General features: G+C 39.2%; 1 protein-coding gene across 2 annotated transcripts in view; it reads left to right on the top strand.

Annotated features, from left to right (window-relative positions):
* SNAP25 (synaptosome associated protein 25) overlaps nucleotides 1-18410 on the top strand; it is a 222448-nt gene that overhangs the window by 155272 nt on the left and 48766 nt on the right. Inside the window, exon 5 of one of the 2 annotated variants that reach the window (XM_082252321.1) lies at nucleotides 14425-14542. In XM_082252321.1, the coding sequence (XP_082108447.1) occupies nucleotides 14425-14542 (118 nt within the window). Of the gene's footprint in view, nucleotides 1-14424; nucleotides 14543-14676; nucleotides 14795-18410 lie in introns of both variants that reach the window. The other variant, XM_082252320.1, reaches the window with a different exon arrangement.

Below are 18410 nucleotides of genomic sequence, written 5' to 3'. Positions count from 1 at the left end.
CAGCATTGTCTACTGTAAACTACCCTAAAATGCTAAAAGGGAGGGGTTTAGCATGAGATGCTGCACAGTGATTAGCCAATCCTAGGCAGACAAAAAAAAAAAAAAAATCAGTCAGCTACTCCTGGCTACTTTAGCTAACCCCTAGTGCTATGGGAAACCTTTGTCATGTATCCAATATTTAATTGTAAAAACAAAGATGCCAAAATAAAACATCAGTTTTAGAAATAGCAGAATTACCATCAAACCAAAACCAAGAGAGAGATGTTTTTAGTTTTTAAGCAAAAAAAAAAAAAAAACGTGTGACGCCCCTAGGAGCAGCTATAAAAATGTCTGGTGTGCATGAGGTCCTTTAGTTTTCCCTTTACAGATACATTTTAGGCAATTTATTCTAGCAGTATTTTGAAACATGCTCTGGGCAAATAAAAAGAAATTACCCCCACGCTGACAAACCATCTGTTGCTTGATTTTTCTACCAGATGATCTAGTACAAAGTAACACCCATCTTAAAGTAGAACTATAGGCAAATTTTTTTTCTTCATTTTGGATAGAGCAAGGGAGGATTACCCATGTAAGGTTTATTTGTGCCATCTTTGTCCCATTTGGGAGATTCTGCTTCACTTCCTGTCACATAGCCAAACAGGAAGTAAGAGGAAATCCCTGCAAATTAAGGGGATTTCTTGACACCCCCCCAGGTAGCCAGAACTAGTGTCCCCATTGGAAGACACTATCCCCTCTATTACTTTTCTGGGGACAACTCAAAATATGGAACTTTCTTTTACATTCACCTTTAATGATAATGGTAAATAGGACAAATCAAGAGGATGAATCTCCCTAATAGGGAAACCGACAAATTAAAACTGACTGATGTTCTAATTAGGGATGCACCGAAATGAAAATTCTGGGCCGAAACCGAAAATGCAGGATGCCCTTGGCCAAAAACCGAAACCGAAAATGACTTTTTTTCCCCCAAATTATTTTAAAATAGATAGAACAGGGGCATATGACAGAATCAGGCAGCAATGTACACCTGTAGCTAGTATGTAGTAGTATATGTACTGTGACGGGTTGGCAAGTGGTTAATTTAATTACCAATGCTATTTGTATTATGCAGCATGAGGGGGTTAATGTAATTGCCACTGCTGGTCACTGATGCATTAGTGACCGACCAGTGGTACTTAATTAACCCCTTTGTGCTGCATTAGTGCAACCAGTATCAGTGTTAATTAACACTGGTTGCACTGATATTGGTTGCACTAATGCAGCACAAAGGGGTTAATTAAGTACCACTGGTCGGTCACTAATGCATCAGTGACCAGCAGTGGCAATACATTAACCCCCTCATGCTGCATAATACAAATATCATTGGTAGAGTATCATCAGTATAGTATCGCAGGGCTGCTCCACGCTATTTAAACCAGCTGTGCAAGATCAAGTCAGTAAAAGTGACAGAAGACAGCAGCACATCCAATTTCCAAAATAAAAATTGTCTTACAAACAGTTAACTGCTCAAGATTAGTGGAGTTCAGTAAATAGGTAATGGGTTTGTGAAACTTCTAACCTGAACCAACAGTAAATCCTCCAAAAATAAAATAAAAAACCCATGCAGCACACACAGAGCTCAAACTAGCTGAATGGAAGCTGAAATGGTTAACAGCCATGTGTTCCTGCAGCGTCTTCTTCTTATCAGTGTATCAGGCAATGTACAGCTCAGGGAGATAAAACCTTAAGGAGTGAGGGGAGAGGAGGCTGATCGGTAACCTGCACGACGCCTGAATACACAGCTATCTGGAACACACTGCAGCCCACCAGCATTCCAATGTGACATTGCTTTAATTCTAGTTATACCTTCTTCTTGCCTTGCAGCTATCTCCTGGTGCTCTCAGTCAAATGTGGCGGGCTGGAGAGGGGCGGGGGAGGAGTGTTTTACTGCATGCTGACTGGCTGTGGATGGAAGGGAGGAGGAGCTCCATATTTCAGCCCGCCCATCCCCGACATCAGAGCTCCAATCTGACAGCTCTGCTCTCTCACTGACTCACTGACTCTCACTGTGCTGGAAGGAGTCACATTGCAGAATGTAGTGCTACACTGTCAGCACACCGCCCCTGAATCTGGGGATAGCAGTGATAGTGGACCTGGCCGGCCAATATCAGTGGCCATACATTTTCGGCACCCTTAACCCCTTATCGGCAGAAATTGGATACTCACTTTTTCGGCCGAAATTATCGGTGGCCGAAATTTCGGTGCACCTCTAGTTCTAATCCTTCTCCACTCTATTTAAAACTAAAAAAAAAAAAAGATTTGCCTTTAGTTATGCTTTAATCCACATCCATTCTTTGTCTGAATATAAGGAACAGCCTGCACAATCCACTCTTCTTGCTGATCCCTGACCAGTTTTTATGATGTCATCATCATGCCTACATCACTGTTATCAGTGCAGGGCCAGCAGCCACATCATCAGGATGAAACATGGCCACTGGTAAGCGTGTTTGGCCATAATCCAGCATGGGACTGTGGGGTAAGGCGAGTATTATCATGCACTAGCCTATTCCCTGGATAAAATGAGCAATAGATTCTTTATTATTGGGGTGGAGTTGCAATTTTAATACTTTTTATGTGCCCAAAGTTAGGTTTTAATTACCGACCTGGACTAAATTAACTTTTTTGTGCCTGAAGCTCTTCCATACATATGCATGCACACAAGGAAGCTGCTGAAAAATGAAGACTCCAGCTGCAGCTGAACTTGCTATGGGTGGAGAAGAACAAAATAAGGATAAATACTGTATGAGTCCATATTTATGAAGCAGTGAATGTCACTTTCACCAAACATTCACTGGTGGTGAAACAATCACTGTTTAAAACAGATGCACCTGGAAGAATTATCTGCAGTGAATTTTTGGTGATTGTCAGATTCACTGTTTCAGACATATAGGAGTCTATTTAAAATAAATTGCAGTATGAATGTCGGTAGTAATCGTAATGTAGCTAAAATGTTTATTTCCTATAATCAGCAGCTCCTACTATTGCCAGTACTGCAGTATTTTCCTGAAATACATCATTCAGGAAAGTACTGCATTATGGCCACTAGATGTAGCTGATGATTATAGGAAATAAACATTGGAGCCGATCTTTGGATCATAGAAAATAACAATATCAGACTCATTACTGGGATTATTCGTGACAGCTTTGTAAATGCTTTGACATTTGCACAGCAACTTTTTTATAAATAGGCCCCGTGGTGTAAAATAAAACGAAAGGACTGTGAGCAGCAACTTGACCTTAAAAAGATAAGGAGGAACAAAGATACTAAACATTCACAGTTGGAAGGCCCAGTGTAAATGATTGAATGCATAAACCAATACATGTATGTATCTATTTATTTCTGCATCTCTTTTTATTTGTCTAGCTGTATTTTATTTACTTAGGACGTGGTTCACATTTTCCCTCCTTTGTCAGGGTCTTCAAAAACAAGATTGTATATACATAAAATAAATGGAAACTGCTGAATCCATGCTTTGTTGATCAAGTTTAGTGTGTTTCTGTTGAAACATTAGCCTGATATGGGCCTGACAGCTACTGTATATTAAAAGCCTTGCCTAGAAGCAGGTACCTTTATTATGCGTCATGTTTGGAAAATTGATTGTTTAATTTCATGTTTATCTTCTCCATTGATATCTGATTGCTATGCAACATGTTTGCTTTTTTTTATTTGTAATAAACTGTAAGCCAGTTATCTGGACTATATAAAGACTTAGACCTCCCATAACTCTCAAGGAGATCTGCACTGAGAAGTATGGATGATGTCATTGCTGATCTCTCCTATGAAAACTATTGGCTCAATAGCTATTGTGCTGATCCAATTGCTTCAAGCTGAACTCCATCTGCCAAAGGATTAGGAATGCTGTGATTTATACATTTCTACAGACAGCACAGCCAGGAGGGTGACACCACTTGCTCTTTTAGGCCTTATTTATACAGGCAGCGAGGGAGCAGTAAAAACAGTAAAAAGTAAAAATATACAGCACTGGGGCAGCTCCTCTAGAGTCTTCCATTCATTTTGTAAGGAGTAAAAAACACCTAACAATGAGAACTGTTGAACTTACCTATTGAAGTCAAATGCCTGGCTTGAGGCTGTGGTGTACAAGATCCAGCTTCAGCTGAAACCAATGCCTCCTGAATTCTCTGCTGTACTTCCCCTTTGAAAAGTTGTCTACTGCAGGTTGCTTTACAGAGCGGTGGTAGAGACTGCAGCCTGTCTATGCAAGATTTTAGAGTTAAAGAGGAATTCTAGATATGTATATTTAATACATAGTTACATTGTTTTAGCTTGGACCAATGTATGTATATACAGTGAGAGAAAAAAGTATTTGATCCCCTGCTTATTTGGAACATTTGCCCACTGACAAATAAATGATCAGTCTATAATTTTAATGGTAGGTTTATTTGAACAGTGAGAGACAGAACAACAACAAAAAATTCCAGAAAAATGCATTTCAAAAAAGTTATAAATTGATTTGCATTTTAGTGAGTGAAATAACTATTTGATCCCCTATCAATCAGCAGGTTTCTTCTATACAGGTAACGAGCTGAGATTAGGAGCACTCTCCTAAAGGGAGTGCTCCTAATCTCAGCGTGTTACCTTTCTAAAAGATACCTGTCCACAGAAGCAATCAATCAAATAGATTCCGATCTCCCCACCATGGCCAAGACCAAAGAGCTGTCCAAGGATGTCAGGGACAAGATTGTAGACCTACACAAGGCTGGAATAGGCTACAAGACCATCGCTAAGCAGCTTGGTGAGAGGGTGACAACAGTTGGTGCAATTATTCCCAAATGGAAGAGACACAAAATAACTGTCAATCTCCCTCGGTCTGGGGCTCCATGCAAGATCTCACCTCGTGGAGTTTCAATGATGATGAGAACGGTAAGAAATCAGCCCAGAACTACACGGGAGAATCTTGTCAACGATCTCAAGGCAGCTGGGACTATAGTCACCAAGAAAACAATTGGTAACACACTATGACGTTAGGGACTGAAATCCTGCAGCGCCCTCAAGGTTCCCCTGCTCAAGAAAGCACATGTACAGGTTCGTCTGCAGTTTGCTAATGAACATCTGAATGATTCAGAGGAGAACTGGGTGAAAGTGTTGAGGTCAGATGAGACCAAAATTGAACTCTTTGGCATCAACTCAACTCGCCATGTTTGGAGGAGGAGGAATGCTACCTGTGACCTCAAGAACACCATCCCCACCATCAAACATGGAGGTGGAAACATTATTCATTGGTGATGTTTTTCTGCTAAGGGAACAGGACAACATCACCAAATCAAAGGGATGATGGACGGGGCCATGTACCGTCAAATCTTGAGAACCCCCTTCCCTCAGCCAGGGCATTGAAAATGGGACGTGGATGGGTATTCCAGCATGGCAATGACCCAAAACACTCGGCCAAAGCAACAACGGAGTGGCCCAAGAAGAGGCACATTAAGGTCCTGGAGTGGCCTAACCAGTCTGCGGACCTTAATCCCATAGAAAATATGTGGAGGGAGCTGAAGGTTCAAGTTACCAAATGGAGAGGATCTGCAAAGAGCAGTGGGACAAAATCCCTCTTGCGATGTGTGCAAACCTGGTGGCCAACTACAAGAATCATCTGACATTTGTGATTGCCAACAAGGGTTTTGCCACTAAGTACTAAGTCATGTTTTGCGAAGGGGTCGAATACTTTTTTCACTCATTAAAATGCAAATCAATTTAAAACTTTTTTGATATGCATTCTTCTGGATATTTTTGTTGTTATTCTGTCTCTCACTGTGAAAATAAACCTACCATTAAAATGATAGACTGATAATTTCTTTGTCAGTGGGCAAACGTACAAAATCAGCAGGGGATCAATTACTTTTTTCCCTCACTGTACCATACCTGGCCGATGCCCCTGGAGGCTGGAAATCACTGAAGTAGACACCACTACTCCATTGATCCCCACTTGCGGCGAGTGTGTGCCCAGCTGCATTGTGAATACAGGAGGTGCAGGTGCCATTCAGAGAATACTTTGCAATTTCTGAATGAATGGAAAGCATTCTCTGGACGAGGAGGAGATCATGAGAATACTGACCTGCCTCTCCACCTCATCCAATCAGAAAGCGCTTTGTTTTCATTCAGAAAATGCCAAGCATTTTCCTAATTGTGCCCATGCTGAGTGGCCGCAGTCCTGTGTTTAGAATACAGCAGGTCAGCTGCTTAGCACTGGACCCAGAAACAAGTGGGGATCATTGGAGTAGTGGTGTCTGCTTCAGTTATTTCCAGATATCAGGGGCATCGGCTGAGAATGGTATATACATAGTTACAGTGTGCCAAGCTGGACCATTGCAACTACTGACAGTATAAAATATCCATACCCGGAATTCTCCTTTAAAAGAATACACATCTACATTAGGTCATATTTTTTATATATGCCTGGAATCCGGAATGACTTGGATTATATATGGAGATCAGGGGTTTTGACTTTACATGATTACTAGCCAAAGGTTTTCACCTAAATGCAGTGACAAGTTTCAGTAAAACCTTGGTCATAAAGAGATACTGTATCTCTTTGCATCTGTATCTTATGTGTGATGTTAATGTAACCGCGGTGGTTCTGTTCACCACTCTTCCCACTTCCAAGAGAGCAAAACTAGTGGAACTCTGCATAAGCATATGTATATTATAATACATTTTTTAATATGTACTGTATATTTTATTATATATATAAATATATATATATATATATATATATATATATATATGGGATGCCATTAAAGTTCATGGACGTGTAAAGGCAGGTGTCCCAATACTTTTGGTAATATAATTACTATTTTTATATATATATATATATATATATATATATATATATATATATATACTAAAAATCATAATAAACTAGCCAATGTTACATAATCACCCAACTGTAAACCCTCGTAATCTGTTATAAAGTAAACAATGTATTTATATTCAGAACAAGTAAATTGCCCATGAATATGCAAATGGTCATTATTTGTATAATTGCTGGAGAGAATGAATCATACCCATGGCTAACAGAGGGGTTTGTCTCACTTATCACAGAATACAATTACACAAATTGGCAATAATTCACACTGCTTATTCTCTACCCTTAGCATTATCGCATCATGTCACATGCTGTTCCAGATGACAGCGCAGAAGCCATCTTGTGTATTCAGTGCATTTCCAGGAGTGGAGTGTGCAGGGCAATTATTGGCTCTTTAACCTAAATTACAAGTTTAGAAATGATATTATAAATAATTTTAACATTATAAAATTATAAATAATATTATTTGTGTCTGTTATGAAAAATACTACATCTAAAAGGAGGCATTGCGGTAGTGTACGCCACCATAAATAAATAATAGATGTAGCTGGTAACAAAGCCAAGTGAGTAATTGATGCTTGTTCATCTGACTGTCCAGAGATGAGTAAATATATGGTAAACCCTCAATTTAATTGGCACTGGTCAATACAACGGAGCACTTAGCAGCGTCACTAAAAGCTTCATTCTTCCTTTCTGTTAAATTATTCAGAATCTGAAATAAGTCATTATATCTTTAGAATACAGAGAAAGGCAGTTTTCAGCCTGCATTTTCATACTGTGTATCGTGATATTTGTAATAGAATTCACTGCAGAATGTAAAAAACGCAGTGTAGTTTAATAGCCGAAAACATAAAATAAAAAGTGACTTATAATATCACTTAAAGAAATCTAGTTAAAAGTTGTTGGAGTTTAGCAACCATCAATGCCGATGTACACTCACCAGCTTTTTATTAGGTATACCTGTTCATTTGCTTGGTAACACAAGTTGCTAATCAGCCAATCACATGGCAGCAACTCAATGCATTTAGGCATCTAGATGTGGTGAAGACGACTTTCTGAAGTTCAACTCAAGCATCAGAATGGGGAAGAAAGGGGATTTAAGTGACGTTGTATGTGGCATGGTTGTTGGTGTCAGACGGGCTGGTCTGAATATTTCAAAAACTGCTAATCCACTGAGATTTTCACGCACAACCATCTCTAGGGCTTACAGAGAATGGTCAAAAAAATAGAAAATATCCAGTGAGTGGAAGTTGTGTTGACAAAAACGCCTTGTTGATGTCAGAGGTGAAAGGAGAATGGTCAGACTGGTTTGAGATAATAGAAAGGCAATAGTAACTCAAATAACCACTCATTACAACCAAGGTATGCAGAATACCATCTCTGAGCAGATGGGCTACAGCAACAGAAAACCACACCGGGAGCCAATCCTGTCAACTAAAAACAGGAAACTGAGGCTCAAATTCACACAGGCTCTCCAAAATTGGACAATTGAAGTTTGGAAAAACGTTGCCTGGTCTGATGAGTCTCGATTTCAGCTGCAACATTCAGATGGTAGGGTCTGAATTTGACATAAGCAACATAAAAGCATGGATCCATCCTGCCTTTTCTAGGCACACTTTGGGTCCTTTAGTTCTAATTAAGCGTCATTTAAACGCCTCAGCCTACCTAAATATTTTTGGTGACCATGTCCATCCTTTTATGACTACAGCGTACCCATCTTCTGATGTCTACTTCCAGCAGGATAATGCACCATGTCACAAAGCTCAAATCATCTCAAAGTGTTTTTTTGAACATGAAAATTAGTTCACTGTACTCCAATTACCTCCACGGTCACCAGATCTCAATCCAATAGAGCACCTATGGGATGTGGTGGAATATTTGTATCATGGATGTGCAGCCGACAAACATGCAGCAACTGTGTGATGCTATCATGTCAATATGGACCAAAATCTCTGAGGAATGTTTCCAACACCTTGTTAAATCTATGCCACAAAGAATTAAGGCAGTTCCGAAGGCAAAAGGGGGTCCAACCTAGGACTAGCAAGGTGTACCTAATAAAGTGGCTGATGAGTATATATTAAAAGTATTTTCCTACACATGGATAACTTCCTCCAGAAGGAAATAGTTCCCAACCAGGCTTTCAATTAAACACCTTGCTACCCCCAAAACATCAATATCTCTCCTGCGCTCAAGTGGTATGCGGGAAGGTGAATCTTCTAGGCGGTTTTATGACACAAAAGAAGTGGTCTTGCTGCCCCCCTCAGGACCAAGGGTATCCAAAAGGAACTACAAGAACTACAAGAAAACAACAAGAGAAGGGCGCACCGACCTTGTGCATTACCACTTAAAAGTTTATTAAAATCAAAGAAGGGTGGCGTACGATATACTCACAAACGTAGCATATGAACAAGCATATAGGAAATGGGCACCGCTCGCTTCCAGGACACTTCTCTACTAGCCAGAACTAGTGTCCCCATTGGAAGACACTATCCCCTCTATTTCTTTTCTCTCTCGATTTTGGCTCTGAGGAAGAGGGTCCTCCCTCGAAACGCGTAAGCCACATCAGGTTTTGAGGACGCCATCACGCTATCCAGCAGTAGAGAAGTGTCCTGGAAGCGAGCGGTGCCCATTTCCTATATGCTTGTTCATATGCTGCGTTTGTGAGTATATCGTACGCCACCCTTCTTTGATTTTAATAAACTTTTAAGTGGTAATGCACAAGGTCGGTGCGCCCTTCTCTTGTTGTTTTCTTGTACCCCCAAAACATCCCATTGTATAAGCTTGTAGCATGCAGTTATTGTAGTGCTAGTGTACTAGCACCATTGTAGACATCACACTGCCAGATTTATATGCACTTCAAACCATACAGACCAACAAACAATAGAAAGTGGAGATGGCTTTATGCTTCTTGAACTATAGTTGACTTCTCTAAACATCCCCTGGGCATACTTTCCAAATAGTTAACTTGCTAAAGTTAGCTCCCTAGAAGAGGGAAAAAATGTTCCTACTCTCTAAATTTTGGCCTTGGTTCCTTACCCTTCTGCCCTAGACACGGATCCACAAGGGCCATTATGATAAGTACAGCCCTGCTTATAATTAAAAGTTACCCAGTACATACTAAATCAGTAAGCAATTTCCCAAGGTTTAGTCAGTGTAAAGGAACATTTACTGTATTTTGGATATGTATTTTTGGATGCTACTAATTTATGATTATTTATAAGTCTTTTGGGGGGGTTTCACATACTGTATATTATAGATATTCATTTTTTGGACCTAATATAAATTTTAACAAGTTGTAGATGTTATACTTTACCCACTTTACCCAAATGTTAAATCAAAAATTATTAGCACTTTGAGTGGGTCAAGTTACTGGGTACCTTGTGGCTGCTCTAGCTGCAAGCACTTGATGTGCAACCACCACTATTCCCTGCCTGCAGTGTTACATTTTGTATGGCACTTACAGTATTTTACCTGTAAACTTTATTTTAGTGAAAATCAAGCAGGACTCTTCCTGGTCATGGTGCTGCCCTCCCCTTCCTGCTTTTCTCATTCCTCTATTTTCACCTGTATCACAATGTTGGCACACAGTGTTGCCGCGGCTTTTGCTGGATAAAATATGCACCATACATAATGTAACAAAACACAAAAAAAACTTTTCCTGTGGGAAATAATATGAGCACTAACCTTAGCTGACCCTATATCTGGCAGAAAAAAGCATGGAAATAAAATTCAGATTTATTCAAAATGTAAGTAACCAACAGCAGCCAGGAACTAAATTGGTAATTAATACTTTTTTTTAAAACCTAAACCTAATGGGCTTATAGTGAGATCAACACACATCCGTACATAATTAGTTATAAATCTAAAAATAATATGGACATCTTAGGATGACTATAATATATCTTTTACACATTTAATTTAATTAAATATTTTTGGTTATTGGAACATGATATACATACTTTACTATTTTAGTCTGCTAATGGTACAGATTTCCTATCATGTAGCGGAAACAGAAGTTTAAAGGTGACTTTTACTGTGGAAGTTATGTCTAAAGCTGGCTACATTTTTCTTTTACAATTTTCCTTTGGATTTACCAAAATCATATAATATGAGGTCAAACCAAAACATTTTCCAATTGTATGCAATCAGACAAGCCCTTGCAGTACATAGTTGAAAGTAAATCTAAAGGAAATTGAACAAGAAAATTGTGTAATATGTAGCTAGCTTAAAAGAGGGAAGCAAACATACCTCCAAGCTTTTTGAGATGGGAATGAGGGATACCTATTAATAAATGTATGTAGACATAAGATACACCCCCTGCCCCCTTAAAAGAGAATTATACCAAAAAAAAGAAGATTAAACCCACAAATAATTTTTTTTACGACTACTATTCTCTTATACTGGCTTTTAAAATTTGCAGATACAGCGATTTAGAAATTGGGTGAAAGATTTAGCACTGGGAACGATAAATAGTGCATTTTATATACAGCTATATAAATCAGACCAAAATGAAGGACAAAAAAAGGAGGAAAGAGGGATAGAGGGACTTTGTTCCAAATCAAGGACCATTGGGAGATATGAGTAAAGGGCACTGGACTAATCACCAGCCTGTAGGCTCCCTGCAGCTGATCTTTCCCTACTACTGACTTATCGTGTCTTTTTCCATACTCTCTGGGTGGAGTAGGCCATTTTGGTGGAGGCATGGTTTTGCTTCTTCATGTCAAAGCTGCTCTACTTATGACCGGTGATCTGATGAGTGAGGGATAATGATCAGGAACCCGTAGGAGAGGAGGATGAAGCACCAACCAACAGTATGAATGGAGCAGGGTGATCCCTGCATTGAAAGTCCTCAGGTACAGATTCCTCTCTAGCAAGAACAGTAAGCAGCACAGTAGTGACTAGGGACACCAACTCTTGCTTCATATTATAAAAACTGTCCTCCTGAACCCTATTTGCATCCTTAATGCATTAAGCCCCCCCCTTTTTCCCTTCTTTCTTCAAGACTGTACATAATAATCCCTTTTACCATTTATGTTGCCACTTTCAGGACTTGTTATATCTTATCAATATCTTTTCATTAGTGAGGTTTCTTGGGCTAGACACTGTATTCTACATGAGGTCTAACTTCAGATCTTTATGTGAGAATCAGGACCTTCGCACTCCTGCCGATGCCCCCGGTAGTGATGAACCCTAGAATTCTAGTCACTTTCCTTACTGCCAGGCCACTCTGTATTTTGGAATATTCTAAAAAAAGCATACCGAGTCCTTTTTCTCTGTAGTTCTGGCCAACACTATACTGCCAATATTGTATGCCATCTGAGGATTCTTTTTCCCTAGGTGCACTATTTTGCATTTAGAAATGTTGGACTGCAGTTTCTGCTGCATTGACCAATCTTCTAGTAAATCATGTTCCATGTTACAGACACTTCCATGAATATCAATCCTATTACACACATCAGTAAAAATGCGTACCTTACCCACCAACCCTTCAGTTACTTCATATACATATAGATTAAATAAAACAGGACCTAGTACAGAGTCTTGTGATACACCACTGCTGACTGGTCTCTGTTCTGTATGAACCCCATTTACAACTGCATTCTGGTATGTATTCTTCCCCTTTGCTCCCCCTATCATTTCTCCTTTGCTCCCTTTGTATCCACACCTCCTTGGAAGCTACATAAAAGGTTATGCAGGGAGGTGGGGGGGAGAACAAAGAAGCTGAGCAAGCACAGGCAGTAATTAAACAATGCTAGAAGAGAAGAGAACTATGGAATGCAAGTAAAGAGGGGGCTGTTCTAGGTAATTGACTTCCTCAAAGTAGTCAAACTTGCCAGCAAAATAAATGTCTGTTGAGAATAAAAATGCTGGAAATAAGGATTTAATTTTTCTGGGCTTTTATCAGCAATCTTTTAGGTTGGTGACAGGGTCTCTTTAAAGGTTAAATCTTGGCTACACCAGCATTTCTGAAAGTCTGTATTTTCATAGGAGTGGGCACATCCCCTATATGACAATGCTTGGGCTTGCTCATTGAGATCCAGATAAACACAGAGCACTGCTCGAAGCTCTACTGGATTGACCCTATGATTTAAACCCAGCTGGATGCAGCTCCCCAAGGGCTTGTCTTGCAAGATCAACTGTGGGAAAAAAAAGAAAAAAGATGGAAGGCACATCAGAAAGCCGCCAAGTTTCAAATGTGACAAAAAGGCTTCGGCTTTGCCTCCTCTGAAGGCACGCCTCCTCCCAAAGCATGCCTCACTAACGCATTTTACTCCCTCGTGGGTCACGATTAACCCATGAGGGGGTAAAACCCGTTAGAGGGACATGGCTTTGGAGGAGGCAAAGCTGAAGCCTTTCTGTCACATTTGAAACTGGGCGGCTTTCTAGTGTGCACTTCTATCTATCTTTCCTTTTTTCACAGTGTTTGGGCCTGGCACTCAAGCACTAAACACTGCAGGATGAGATGAGAGATGGAGTTTTCATGGTGGCTACAGTTGGGAGACATACTAATGGTAAGATGTGGCAGGAGAGAGTGGCTGTTGCAGACCTCTTACTTTCTGGAACCACGTGGCAGATAGTCTTTAAAGTGACCTGCAGTAATGTGGGGGTTGTTGGGAGAAACCACAGAGCTCAGTGAGTTGGGGTTATGCTATCAGACACATCCTGAAGTGGCAACAGTGGTTCCCCGAACTCTTCAAAAAAAGGGACGATTTAAGAAAAGGAAATATAATTATGAAGCTTCTTCTTTTACAGTGTGCACAGATTTATTTTATTTTTTATTCTGTTGTAAGCAGCATTGGGATTTCACAGTATGCACACCAATTTAAAATTAAAAACACTGAAATAATATATAAATAATTTTAAACAATTTTAATGAAGGTGTAAATTATTTGCTCTTTATTAAAGTTCACACTTTCCATAAATATTGTTTTTAAATAGACATGTATAGCCCTTACTATAAGTTTTGCAAAATTAAGTTGATGGTAACAGTGTCTAACATTTAAATGTGTTAACTCTGTATGTGAATTATGCTGTGTTTTCATATATGCTTGTAATTGCGGGATTACAAATAAAAAATAAATAATTGACTTACTTACTCTCCAGCTCGTTAGATTAACTCTTGTCTACAACTAGTTGTTAACGACTAATTAACACTAACAAACACGTTTCTTTTTTAGGATGCCTTTGTTCATTGATTTGTGTGACAACTTTGGTCTTTTAATCCTTAACATTTATTTATTTACCTAGATGTTGTTAAAAGTCCTTGTCCATAGATTGTCTTGAGCCTTCACAGACAGAAATATAAATGTCCCATGCCATTATCTGTTTAAACAAATCAGATCATGTATTCACTTCTAATATTTCATAGTCAGTGTTATTTTATTCCATTTTACAGAAGAAAAAAAAAAATTGGCTTCAGTGATCAGCATCTGCTCAGTCTCAATGCATCCATCTCCGTAATGCATTGAAGTAACTTTGCACTTTCCGTTGACATAGTCCTTTATCATGTTCTGTTTAAGACAAAATAAAATTTCATTCCATACTGTCATCCCTTTGTCCTGACCAGAACAACTTGATCGTGTTGAAGAAGGCATGAACCATATCAACCAAGACATGAAGGAGGCCGAGAAAAATTTAAAAGATTTAGGGAAATGCTGTGGCCTTTTCATATGTCCTTGTAACAAGTAGGTACTGAGTACCGACTCTGCTCTGTGGTGTCCGTTTTTTTGTCACAGTGAATGTCTGAAGTTTTTGTCTTTCTTTTTGTCCTTTTCCATCTGCTTCATTCTGTGGGGATATAATGCTTATATTTAATCAGAACAACTGGAACGCATCGAGGAAGGGATGGAGCAAATCAATAAGGACATGAAAGAAGCAGAAAAGAATTTGACGGACCTAGGAAAATTCTGTGGTCTATGTGTCTGTCCATGTAACAAGTAGGTTCTGCCTGCCTAAGTCTTTGAGCACCCAAGGCTGGTCTTTGAGCCTTGCAGAGATCATCGCTGCTAGACACATGGGCAGGAAAAAGCATGTGGCATGCAGAGAGATCAATATTCATCTCATAGAATAGACAGTGGGAAGTAGACGTATTAAAATCGGGCATTCTGCAGTGAAGGTCGCACTGCATTTCCCTTCACGATAACATTAACTTCAACATTTCCGTTACATTAAAAAAAATTGCTCAATGATAAACTGCAAAAACGCAAATAACAGAAATATTAGCATAAAAAAATAAAAATAAATTGGTGCAAAAAAAGTTCACATTTTTTTAAATGCTAAAAAAAAAATCATTTTTATGATGCTCTTGACGGAAATGTTGAAATCTTAGATTTTTGCATGTAGATAATTTTCCTTAGAAGCTTGCTGGGCTTCCTGAAAGTTTTCTAAATGGTTGCACTGGATATTTTCATTTATTAGTGAAATGATTCTAGAAATTAATTATTTGCCTCTTTCAGATGCAGAATAGACTACCTTGTATTGCAGACATTTAAGCCAAATTTGGTCAATAAAAATTTCTCCATGATAAGTTTTATTTCTGCTCTCTCTAACGCAGAGGCTGTTAGTAATTGTGTAAATGTGGTCCTGTTGACCTAGATGACACTGTTAATACCATCTGGCACAGCTGTTGTGCTGATAAAGCCAAATTTTTACAGTATGCAAATCTGACACTCTGCAGTCATACCAAATAGTCTATTTTAGTCTGGAGTACAATGGAGATTGTTTCCAGCATGTAATGGGGTTTGACACAGTTATGTAATTAGTAGGTCATGTGCAGCATAGTGGGTAGTGATTTCTATTGGCAAAACTGTACCAAATGTGTGCTACAGTCTCAGGCACCATTACTAGATCAATAGAACCCCCAATGATACTATCACCTTCCTGCCTAATTTCCAGTCATTATCGATGCAATGTTTTTAAACATATATAAATATGAAACCCAGGGAAGTACGTTGTACAACAATTATTCAAGATGAAGCCCTGAAAAACTACACATGTAAAAGGATCTTCATGATCGTATATAGTAAAAATTTTTGGCACATCTGCCAAAGTCCAAGGTGATATAACCCAAGAGCTACTGCGGATTTTTGCTGATATTAATAATATTATTGAAGGCTTCTTAATCTGTCAACTGAGTAAATGTCCTGACTAGATTAATATGAAGAGAATCCCAGATAATGCTGCACATTTTAACATCTGCCACTGCAGGCATGCCTAGATTTTAATGGTTCTTGCTACGGCAACCCAGTCAAAATTGGCTTTGGGGTAATGGGAGTGGGGACGGTCATGTTAAAAGGGTGATCCACTTTTGAGTGACTTTCATTTATTTGCCTTTACATCATCTTCTCTTTCTATGAATTTTACTTGTTTCTGCATTATTTTACAGCTGGTGGTTTTAGAAAGCAGATTTAATTATTGGGCGTCACAATGGTTTCTTGATTGAAAATGGGTTTGTATCCCAAGGCCCAAGGCAACACAGTATAGTTTATTTATTTTGAGCTACATTTTGCTGAACACTGAATAAATATAGCTCAGCCAGCAATAAATGTATATCTTATGTATTCTTATGAGGAAAGCAGCAGACCAACTAACTACTGTGTCAGTTTACACAATGTAATAGGAAATGATTTCTGTAAGACACCTTAGGAATATCCTATCAGGGGTTGTCCAATAAAAATGTCAATCAACTTCCTCCACATAGTGTGAATAGAGAGTTCTATAGGGCATGTATGAAAGCACCGAAGCAGGGATAGAACTTTTCTACGGGGTTGGACAAAAATATGGAAACACCAGGTAAAATAATAAAAATTTAACCTAATATGGTGTTAGACCAATTTTGGCATCTAGGACAGCCTGAATTCTCCAGGGAATTGACAAATAAATATTAATCCAGGTCAAAATCCTGCACAATGCCCTTTTGTCTCTTTCAGTCAGTTAACCACCCTGGCGGTATTCCCGAGTGTGGCTTGGGGTTATATACAGTGCCAAAAGCGGTAACCCCAAGCCACACTTAGGATTACCCCGTAATTACACGTACCTTCCACTACGATCCCCCGCTGTCCTCCAGCCGTCCTCCCGCTGTGTGCTCCAGCTGATGCCAACACCTGTCTTCCTGTTCCCTTCCCTGCAAGCGCAGCGAAGTGGGGGGGTGGAACCGGCGGGAAATTAAAAAAATAAATAAAACAAATGAGATGATACAGTGTAACCTGTTAGGATTACAACTTTGTATAAAGCCATTTCACCACAGCATTTCCCCTAGTGGTTTTTCCAGTGCCCTGCCTGTATGTTTGTGTTTTTTTGTGCCTAGAAAATTGAGAACATCCATGGCATCCAAAAAGTGTTCTTTTTGCTCAAAAGCACTTTTGAGACAAACTGGAAAACAGTGACAGTGAATCGTATTGGCTTGAAGAGCTGAGCGATAGTGATTCTTGGGAAAATTCGTCATCAGACACTGAAAGTGACGACCGCAACGATTCTGTGACTGAGCTCAGCGATGTGAGCACTTGGTGCTCTATTGACTGTGGTACGGATCAGGCAGCGCTCCCAAGATTCCCATTTACTGGAGCACCTGGTATGAAAGTGGATGTTGATCATGACAACCCCTTGGCATACCTACAATTATTTCTGACCGATGAGGTTATTGAAAAAATAGTGACAAATCGGTACAAAGAGCAACAATTGGCTACGCATTAGAAGTTTGCAAGATGCAGAAAGTGGGAACCAGTGACCAAAGATGACATTTGGAAATTTCTGGGCCTAATAATTTTACCAGGGAGTGGTGGGGAAACCCCTGCAGAAGTGGTATTGGACAACCAATAAATTACTTGCCACTCCATTCTTTGGCACGGTCATGTCAGAGTACAGCTTTTCCCTCATAATTCGAAAACAATGAAGAATTTGATGAAACTACTCATCCTGCACCAAAACGATAGAAAATATGGGAAGTATATCAAACGATTCTACAGAATTTCCAACAGAGCTATGTGCCAGAAAGAGACATCAGCGTAGATGAAAGTCTAATAGCCTACAAGGGAAGGCTCAGCTGGGTGCAATACATTGCATCAAAGAGGGCATTATTTGGCGTAAAATCCTACATGCTATGCGAATCATCAACTGGCTACATTTGAAAATCTGTGATATACACTGGAAAAGGAACAAAATTCGATCAAAAATGCAGTAATTATGGAATGGCAACATCTTCTGTTCTTTCACTAAAAAATATAAAACAACAGATTTCCATGCAAAACAATGTACCGCTTTGAGATAAAAAAAAAAACATATTCAGACCGCCAGGGAGGTTAACCATGTCAACTGCGCTTATGCTTATCAGAAGTTTTCTTGGAAACTGTACAGTGAGGGAAAAAATGATTTGATCCCCTGCAAATTTTGTACGTTTGCCCACTGACAAAGAAATGATCAGTCTATAAATTTAATGGTAGATTTATTTTACCAGTGAGAGACAGAAAAACAACAAAAATCCAGAAAAATGCATTTAAAAAATTTTGATTAGCATTTTAATGAGTGAATAAAAGTATTTGATCCCCTTTCAATCAG

The sequence above is a fragment of the Pelophylax lessonae genome (genome assembly GCF_965119305.1).
Source record: "Pelophylax lessonae genome assembly, chromosome: 3".
NCBI lineage: Eukaryota > Metazoa > Chordata > Amphibia > Anura > Ranidae > Pelophylax > Pelophylax lessonae.
The sequence above is the reverse complement of the archived record's forward strand: the minus strand, read 5'-3'. Positions and strand labels throughout refer to the sequence as shown.